General features: G+C 45.6%; 1 protein-coding gene across 1 annotated transcript; it reads left to right on the top strand.

Annotated features, from left to right (window-relative positions):
- The first annotated feature begins 8,260 nt into the window (after nucleotides 1-8,260).
- On the top strand, nucleotides 8,261-9,469 carry LOC113406436 (carbohydrate sulfotransferase 9-like). The gene is made up of 2 exons (XM_026651313.1): nucleotides 8,261-8,366; nucleotides 8,625-9,469. The coding sequence occupies exons 1-2, from the start codon at nucleotides 8,261-8,263 to the stop codon at nucleotides 9,467-9,469; spliced, it is 951 nt and encodes a 316-aa protein (XP_026507098.1).
- The last annotated feature ends 828 nt before the right edge of the window (nucleotides 9,470-10,297 follow it).

The following is a 10,297-nucleotide window of genomic DNA, read 5'->3' as shown; positions in this document are numbered from 1 at the left end:
GTGAGATTCCCTGTGCTTGACTGAGAGATCACTAAGTGGTTGCAATCAAAGCAGCAGTGGGCAGGAGTCGTACCATTTCATTTTGATGTCACTTGTACACCCACATTTCATCCTTTATGAAGGGGTCTTTTTCATGTCTTGTTCCTTTTAATTGTTACAAAGAGTGAAATTATATTTTTTAAAATATTTTAAAAAAGGAGAATAGCAAATGTTGGGGATTTTGGGGCCTGATTCAAAACCCATTGGGTCATTGAAAACTCTCACATTGATTTCAGTGGTCTTTCAATCAGGTCCTTGTTGAATATAGGGTGACGAGACAGCAAGTGTGAAAAATCGGGACGGGGGTGGGGGTAATAGGAGCCTATATAAGACAAAGCCCCAAATATTGGGACTGTCCCTATAAAATCAGGACATCTGGTCACCCTAGTTCAGGGGTTCTCAAACTAGGGGTCAGAACCCCTCAGGGGGTCACGAGGTTATGACATGGGGGGTTGCGAGCTGTCTGCCTCCATCCCAAACCCCGCTTTGCCTCCAGCATTTATAATGGTATTTATATATATAAAAAAGTGTTTTAAATTTATAAGGGGGGTCGCACTCAGAGGCTTGCTATGTGAAAGGGGTCACCAATACAAAAGTTTGAGAACCACTGCTCTAGTTGAATAAGAAGTCAACAGGCTGCACAATGCAAGCATAATAGAACATGCAGTAAAGGAAAAAGTTAAAAAAGAGACCAAAGATTGCTGCTAATCCATACTTTATCATAGCCAACTGTCTTACACAGCTAAGAATAATACCTACAGACATCTGTAACAGGAAGGTATTATAGTGTATAGACTGTACTGCACATAAATCACACAAGAATACACATTCTTTTCTTCTGAGCTAAGTTCTTAAGCAAACAAAAAGCAAATTTGAACTAGAGGTGTGCAAAACTGTAAGGAGAGGCATTCTGTGTCCAGGCTTTGCTGGGTCCAGTGAAACGGTACAGGTATGTTAAACTCGCGCTGTCTCTGCTGCTCTTTGAATATATAAAATTTAATGTGATTTTGTTTTGCCTCCTGCAGGTTTTCTAAATAACTGAACAATTTATTCACTGTAACTTGTGTTTCAAAGATTATGAGTTCTATCTTTAGATTTTGTGATGGGAGAATGTGATAGGATTTTTAGAGGTTCCCACAGACTCAGGCATAATTTTGTAGATGATACTTTTTTATCGATATTGACAAGATACCATAATTACATTTAAAAGAAAAGCCCAAGTATATAATGTTATAGCTAGAAGTCCTCTGAACAGTTTGTATCCCCATAAAATATAATCCATGGATATAAATGCAAAATAGATATAGGGAAAAGATGTGACCTCTATGTCTTTAGCATATAATTTTAAAAATAATTGGTAAGAGTTACATGGCAAGAAGAAATACTTCACTAAGATATATAGACTACTTCAAACTTCATTGGATCCCACATTCTATAATTACTAATTTCTGTTTTTCTACATAATTTAAAAATATGCTCATGATTTTATTAACTTTTCCATTTTGTTCTCCAATCCATAATTTGCTTCTCTACATGAAGCATAGCTGGAAGACATAAAGAAAGCCTCTTACGGACAAAGCAGTCCTTTCCTTCCAGAGCCTTAAATATGATTTGTAGCAACTGTAAGCTATTAGAAATCCATTTTTACATTAATGTAGGGACTCCTCTAATTCCTGAAAATGCAGATGGAATGCAAACAGATGCCTCCAAATTTTCTTTTCCACCAACAATTTTTTTATTATTGATGCTATTTAGACCTGGTGTGGGGACAGAGTTATGCTGAACAATGATGAAGAGGCAGCAACAGAGAGGTTCCCCACTACTCAGTGAAACCAGTAAGAGCTGGGCTGAGTAGTGGAACCTCACAACACAGCATCACAGCAATGGCAGTGAGTGGCCAGCGCGATTACAGCAGCAGGGATAATTGTGGCAGAGGCAGTGGCAGAGATAATAGGAGCAGTGAAGCAGTTGCAGAGGTGGTGGTGGCAGCTCGATGCCCCCCTTCATGTGAACACACCTCTGGACTCTGGGTCTTTGTTCACCACGGACGACCAACTGTGAGTGGGGTGCCCTGGAGGGAAGGGGAGTGGTGTGTTAAAGGAACATTTGTTTGTCAGACTTTCACCCTGCGAGTTGGAAAACTGAGGCAAAGGACACTGCTCAACATACTGTGTGAGGAGGTAGTTTGATTATGATTAGGCGCTTTTGAATCATGGTTGTGGTGTTTTGCCAAATTAATGCTGGGTTCCTTTTCCCTTTTCATAAAAGCTTTCTTTTGTTATACACAGACTCAGTGCTTGTGGATGGGGAACTGTTGCCTCTGAGAGGTGCTGAGGGGTGGTTAGTTTCCCAGGTTATGGGGTGGGGGCTCGAGTCAGTTCTGTTCTGTATTGTTCAGAGGAACCCCTAGATATTGAACCTGGCCCCTGTTGCTGCTGACTCCACCTGGCAGAAGAGTTGTGTGCAACTGCCTGACTATGCTGGCTACATGCTCTAGATGTGCTCCTGCCTGGAGTAGACAGGAGGTACTGGCTATCTAGGCCTGTGCGGAGAAGAGGCTGTTCGGGCACAGCTACAGACCAGTTGTAGAAATGGGGACATCTACAAATAGATTGCACGGTGGATGCAGGCAGCGGGGTATAACAGAGATCAGCAGCAGTGCTGGGTGAAAGCCAAGGAGCTGTGTGAGGCATACCACAAGACCAGGGAGGCCAACAATCAGCATCGAGCCACAGACTGCTGCTTTTACAACGGGCTGCGCACCATACTTGGCAGAGACCCCCACCAGCACCCCGTAATGCACTGTGGATACCTCTGAGGAGTCCGAGACACAGGCCTCTGACAGGAAGAGTGAGGAGGCGCAGGAAGAATAGGAGGAGAAGCGGCAGCGGGGTCCAGCTCTGACACAAGCCAGGATCCATTCGAGAGTCCATCATGGACAAACAGTCCTGCCAATTGAGCACGGATGAGCCCAATGCAGGGGAAGGCACCTCAGGTAACTGTGTGCATGCGTTCTCCCTTACAGTGTTTAAATGTGACGATAGCACCCGGCCCACCCCAAGGTTAGCAGGACATGGGTATTTCCTTGTTTTTGTTTCACTCATAAGAGCAAACATAGTGATAGAACAAACAGAAATAGAATCATTAGCTGTTCCCTGCAGTGTGAGGCAGGTGGGGTGGCATATGGAGCAATTGGTTTATGCACATAGTGATGTCCCTTGTATCCTCCTGAGAGATCTCAATGAAACTTTCATGGAGGTACTCTGTGATCGTCTCCCAAAGGTTTCTAGGGATGGCTGCCTAATTTCTTCCTCCGCAGAGGGACACTTTCTCAGGCCACTCCCTGATGACTTCGGTGGCATCATTACAATAAACAGTCTAGCGGCATATGGGCTGGGGCAGCTTTGGGATACCAGCAGCAGCTGTGCTCTCTGTGCTGTTGTCACCCTCAGGAGCTAAAATCACCACAGCCTGTGGAAAATGATGCCAGTATTCAGTGCCATTCCCTGTACTCGTACCCATGGAAATAGGGGCTGAAAATGGTATTGTTTTATCCATAAATCCCTCCGCATTTACTGCCCCCTCGTTGTCCCTGGTGGTGCTGTGCAGCGGTGCTCCCATGCTGAAGTGTCAATAAGTGTGTCTTATTTAAAGTGAATAAGGGAAGGGAGTTCTGAAATTTATTTTCTCTTTCGCTTACTGTTGTGACTGTAAATACAATAATACACCTGTCTGTTTTATCTGTAGCTGCTGCCGTTGTGGCTTTGAGGGGTGCCCCCCTCCACACCCATGGCATGCCTGACCCTAATGAAGAGGAGAAAGAAGCAGACTAGCAAGAATGTGTTCACCGAAATCCTGCAAGCCAGTGTTGCATTGGACTGTGAACAGAGGGCGTGGAGTACAGCAGACAGCCTGGACAAAGACGGATTGGCCAGGAGAAAGGCCCAGGAGTCCCAGCAGAACAAGGAGAGAGAGATGCAGCAGGACATAATGGGGCTTCTCAGGGAGCAATTCCAGATGCTGCAGACTCATGTTGATCTACAGGTCCAACAGAGCTCACTTCCCTTTGCGGTCAATGGAGAACTCCATTTCAGCAGCTCCCCACTCCCCTCAACATTCTACATGGCATCAGGGGCTACAGCCCTACCCCTAACACTCCACACCGGGGGACAGTAAAGAAAACCTCCGCTTCGCTACACCAACCATGGCTCTCACAGGCCAGGTATGTTGGGCAGCATGGATTGAAATGGATACGAAAGTTTTGTACTGTTCTAATTGTAGAGTTCTGTGAATTTATTTTATAAGTTTGTTTTTTAATTGCACATTATTTTTTGCATTGTTTTGGATATGCAATACATTTTTATTTTTTTGAAATAAATTAATCTTTATTACTTCATAACATACTGCAGAATGCCTAGTGCTATTCAAAGCACCCTCTACTTGTAATTGTACAGGTCCACAGAACTCATACGTTGAGTATCAAACACAGTGTAACAATTATAAATGTACAGGGAGCACCTCATAATTCATAGGTTCACTAAAAGACAGAGTGATATTCATAAATGTACAGCAAGCACTACACAATTCCTAGCAACACCCAACGCCCTTCAGGGCCAGGTAGAGCACAGTCCAGCATGGCACATTACTGTGCGGACCACTAAAGTGCTCTTCCAAGGCCTCACTCAGTCGCTACTTCTACGTGGAACTCTTCCAATGGCCCTTTGATCTGTTCAAAGCCAGCAGACAGCTGCTCCACCTCCACCCTGGCAGCAACCTTTCACCCTTTGCCTCACAGATATTATGCAGGACACAAGAGGCAGCTATAACCAGGGCCATCCTTACCCATATGCAAACTACGCAGCTGCGTAGGGCACCAGGAAATTTGGGGCAGCTGCATGCTGCTCCAGCGGCCAGCCCGATCCTCCAGGTGGCTGAGCCGACCAGGAAAGCTGCCCCCGCTCCTGCCCCGCCCCCACTCCACCTCTTCCCCAGCGCCCCCGCACCTGCTCCGCCCCCGCCCTGCTTCGTCCCGCCCCGTCCCGTCCCCACTCCACCCCACCCCTTCCCCGCTCCAGCCCCCACCTCACCTCACCCCTTTCCCAAAGCCCCTGCTCCACCCCAGCCCCACCTCTTCCCACCCCTGCTCCACCCCAGCCCCGCCCCCACTCCACCCCTTCCCCTGAGCTACATCCCGGGGTACCGCAGCAGGGGTCAGGCATGCCCTGCACTCACCAGGTGGCGGGAAGTGGAGCAACCTGGCCCCAGCCCGCTCTGCTCCACTGGCTCCCAACTGCGCCGCCAGTGAGTGCTGGGGGGGTGGTTCCCCTCTGACCCCCAAGTCCCAAGGCTGGGAGCCAGGGGAACAGAGTGGAGTGGGCTGGGTCTGGGTCACTCCACTTCCCACCGCCTGGTGAGTGCGGGTCGGGCCCGCCCTGCAATCACTGGGTGGCAGGAAGTGAAGTGACCCGGCCCCAACCTGCTCTGCCGGCTCGTGCTGGGGGGCAGTTTCCCCCCTGCCCTCCAAGCCCTAAGCCTGCTCCTGTCCCCCACAGACCTTGGGCACAGCCCCCCACACTGCAGAGGCCTCGGGACCCCCCCGCATCCCCTCCCCTTGTGGGAGGGGCTGCGTAGGGCACCACAATGTCTAGGGATGGCCCTGGCTATAACCATTGGGATATTTTTCTCACTGAGATCTAATCTAGTGAGTAAATGGTGCCAGCATCCCTTCAATCTCCCCAAAGCAGATTCAATTGTCATTCTGCCCCTGTGAAGCCGCTAGTTGAATCCTTGAGTTGTCAAGGTAGCCAGTGTACTGTTTTATGAGTCAAGAGAGCAAGTAGCTTGGGTCCCTCAGGATCACTACCAGCATTTCAGTATCACCAAAGGTAATCCGCCAGTCAGAAAAAATTGTCCCCACTTGCAGTTTCCTGAAAAGACTTATGTTCTTAAAGCTATGAGCGTCATGCACCTTCCTTGACCAGACAACGTTGATACCAGTGAAGCATCCCTGGTGTGCTCCACCCACAGTTGCATAACCATGGAAAAGTAGCTCTTTGTGCTGATTTACCCTCTGACAAGGTGGGCTGGTGCCAAAATAGGGACGTGCAGATCATTTATCGCTTTACTGCAGTTTGGAAACCACTTAGCCGCAAATCCATCGACATTGTCCTGCACATTGCAGAGAGTCACAGTCCTGTATAGTAAGATGCAACTGTGCAAGGCCATGAATTGTATGACAATGGCCCCCCACAATGGCTTTTCCAACACCAAAATGATTTTCCAATGACTGGCAGCAATGCGGCGCTGGAAGCCACCACTGTGTGATCACCGCTCACTTCTCCGCTGTGAGCGCAGCTCTCGTTCTGCTGTCCCCATGCTGGAGGACAGGGGCGAGCTCAGCACACAGATCCAGGAATGTGGCCTTGTGCTTCCTAAAGTCCTGCAGCCACTGCTCATCATCCCAAACCTGCATTACAAAATGATCCCACCAGTTAATATTTCCTTCTCAGGCTCAGAAATGTTGCTCCCCCATCTGCAGCTGCTCTGTGAATAACCTTGAATTGTTTTTTGCTATGTTGATTAGCAAACTATCATCACAGAAATTGTCATGTCCCCCGTTGTTGTGGTACTTCCTGCGGTAGTTCCTGCGGCTCTGCAAATACTGGAGGATCATTTGTCCTCTGCTTGCAACGTTCTTGACAATAGTGCAGAACTGTGTGGGCTCATGATTTTGTCAGAAATGGCTGACAGCGCATATGTTTATGAGATTTTTAAACGAGGTGCAAAAATTATGGGATAGGGATGGCAGTGGATATAGTATTCTTAGATTTTCAGAAAGCCTTTGACAAGTTCCCTCACCAAAGGCTCTTACACAAAGTAAGCTGCCAAGGAATAAGAGGGAAGGTGCTCTCATGGATTGGTAACTGGTTAAAAGATAGGAAACAAAGGGTAGGTGGTCAGTTTTCAGAATGGAGGGAGGTAAATAGTGGTGTCCCCCGGGGGTCTGTACTGGGCCCAGTCCTATTCAACATATTCATAAATGATCTGGAAAAAAGGTTAAACAGTGAGGTGGCAAAATTTGCAGATGATACAAAATTACTAAAGATAGTTAAGACACAGGCAGACTGCGGAGAGCTCTCAAAATTGGGTGACTGGGCAACAAAATGGCAGATGAAATTTACTGTTGATAAATGCAAAGTAATGCACATTGGAAAGCATAATCCCAACTATACATATAAAATGATGGGGTCTAAATGAGCTGTTATCACTCATGAAAGATCTTGGTGTCGTTGTGGATAGTTCTCTGAAAACATCCACTCAATGTGCAGCGGCAGTCAAAAAAGCGAACAGAATGCTGGGAATAATTAAGAAAGGGATAGATAACAGGACAGAAAATATCATGTTGCCTCTATATAAAACCATGGTACACCTACATCTTGAATACTATGTGCAGATGTGGTTGCCCCATCTCAAAAAAGATATGTTGGAATTGGAAAAGGTTCAGAAAAAGGCAACAAAAATTATTAGGAGTATGGAACAGCTTCGGTATGAGGAGAGATTAATAAGACTGGGACTTTTCAGCTTGGAAAAGAGACTGCTAAGGGGAGATATGATTGAGGTCTATAAAATCATGACTGGTATAGAGAAAGTAGATAAGGAAGTGTTTTTTACTACTCATAACACAAGAACTAGGGGTCACCAAGTGAAATTAATACGCAGCAGGTTTAAAACAAATAAAATGAAGTATTTCTTCACACAATGCACAGTCAACTTGTGGAACTCCTTGCCAGAGGATGTTGTGAAGGCCAAGACCATAACAGGGTTCAAAAAAGAACTAGATAAGTTCATGGAGGATTGGTTGATCAATGGTTATTAGCCAGGTGTCCCTAGCCTCTGTTTGCCAGAAGCTGGGAATGAGCAACAGGGGATGGATCACTTGATGATAACCTGTTCTGTTCATTCCCTCTGGGGCACCTGGCACTGGCCATTGTCAGAAAACAGGGTACTGGCTAGATGGACGTTTGGTTTGACCCAGTAGGGCCATTCTTATGTTCCCTCCATAGCACATTCCTGCACCTCACTGACTCTGATCTCTTATACTCTGTGTAGCATGTGATATTTTTGTAGCAAAATTCATACAATAAACTGTCTCTCTTTTTCTTGTAGCTAGGAAGACAGATTCCTTACACAAAGGCCACATCCTTCTCCTTCCTGGGAAAACATGGTGGACAAGGTGCTCCGGAAGGTGTTCATTTTCCTTGTCCTAATTTTCATTCTTGGAAGTCTTCTTTCAGGAGTATTCTACAGGTGGCAAACAAAAATGATGGGTGAGTAAATAATATATAAATAGAATCCTCCTGCCATTTGTTTCCCAGGTTCTCCTTCTAACAAGCCTTTTAATAATCACGGTAGCTTGTGTTGCACGCCTGTAATAGTGTAGACAAGTGACAGTGAACTAGAGATTTGTGTTAATCCTGAGCTGCAATTTTAGTTCCTCAAGGGGTTAATTTGAGTTCTGTGATTTCCCGAAGGAAAAGAGAATTCCGCGAAATTACTTTACACTGATGGTGTATCTTCTCTTCCAGTTCCTAAGGAAGATTGGCTGATGAGTCAAGTCTATCGCAAAGACACACTGAACTCCACCTGCCTGATGAACAACCTCTCTCATTCACAAAGCAAACTGAAACATGATGTTGCAACACAGATCTTTGTGGAACATAACCACAAGTTCATCTACTGTGAGGTGCCCAAGGTGGGCTGCTCCAATTGGAAGAAAATCATCCTTCTCCTCACATTGAACCTGAGCAGAAAGGCTAATGAAGTGCAACAGGACCTCATTCACCACACCCCACTGATAAAGAGGCTGAGTTCTTACCCTTCTGACTACCAGGAGAAATTACTGACCAGTTACACCAAAGTGATGTTCACCAGAGATCCCCTGGAACGGTTGGTTTCAGCTTACAGAGACAAGCTTCTGCACTCTGAGCCATACTATAGTATCACTGTGGCAAATGAGATCAAGGCCATGTGCAGGAAAAACAAAAATTCAACTGAAAAGGTGACTTTCCAGGAGTTTGTTAACTTCATTCTGACAAAAAACCAAGAACATTTGGATGTTCACTGGAAACCAATGTTTCTACTCTGTGATCCTTGCAACATTCACTATGACATCATGGGGAAATTTGATACCTTGGAGCAAGACTCTGAACATGTTCTCAGGAACATTGGAGCTCCAGAGGATCTGCACTACCCTAACTTTAAGACACATAGCTCAGAGAAACGTACTAGTGATGATATCACTTTAGAATATCTCAGAAAGCTGAGCTCAGAGCAAATTGAAAAGATCAAGAAGCTGTACCAGATGGATTTTGCCTTGTTCAACTATCCTTATGATTTGAAAATGAACCTTTATGAGACTGATACAGTATGAACAGGAGGGACATTTTTATTCATACAATATCACATGAAGTTGTCTACAAAGATGATTACAGCAATCAAGCACTGTTATTGTTTTGTAGCTCATGGAACTATTTGTTGTATGCACTCCTCTATTGAATCAATGTAAGAAATTTTCCACCTGTATGATATTTTCCTTCTGCTGATCCGATTGCCTTGAATGTATCTGAAATGCACAGAGTCCATTGGCATGATGGAGGTAAAGGATGGGGAATATGGCCTTTCCGTACACAGATGTTTCAGAGTGTCCACTTTGAGTCTAGATTATTTTGATTTTCAATTAATAAAAAAAATACAAAGCAGTGTGTGTGTCCCTAACCACATAGGAACCTCCAATGGGAATTCTCTAGCAGGCAGGCAGACTTACAAGTAAAGGTGCAGTGCACCAAACAGAATCATTACTACATTCACTTCTGGAAATTATCAGAGTACAGCAGCACTCTCACCATACCCCCATCAAGTCCCCTACCTTCAAGGGTGTTGGAAGGAGTTGGTGTAGATGCAGCAAAGCTGGCATTATGCCAGCTTGGGTTCCCCCCATCCTGGTCATGGGAATGCTCAGCTAAAAAGTGTGTAGCCGCTTTGAAGACTCTTCACACTGCCACAGCTGGAGTCAGAATCTGGCCCATGGTCTGATCCAGAATGAAAACTCCAATCAACTCCTCTCTCCTAGAGAAGTGACCAGGAAGGCCATTCTAGATTATACAAGTATGAGGCAATATGAAAGGGTGCTATAGACCCATCTCAGGCATGGAAAAGGGTGCAACATTGACCATATTTCCCAGAAACACAGACACAATGA

This window comes from Terrapene carolina, unplaced genomic scaffold (genome assembly GCF_002925995.2).
Source record: "Terrapene carolina triunguis isolate 2854851 unplaced genomic scaffold, T_m_triunguis-2.0 Scaffold96, whole genome shotgun sequence".
Classification (NCBI taxonomy): domain Eukaryota; kingdom Metazoa; phylum Chordata; order Testudines; family Emydidae; genus Terrapene; species Terrapene triunguis.
This window is presented reverse-complemented; position numbering and strand designations above follow the sequence as displayed.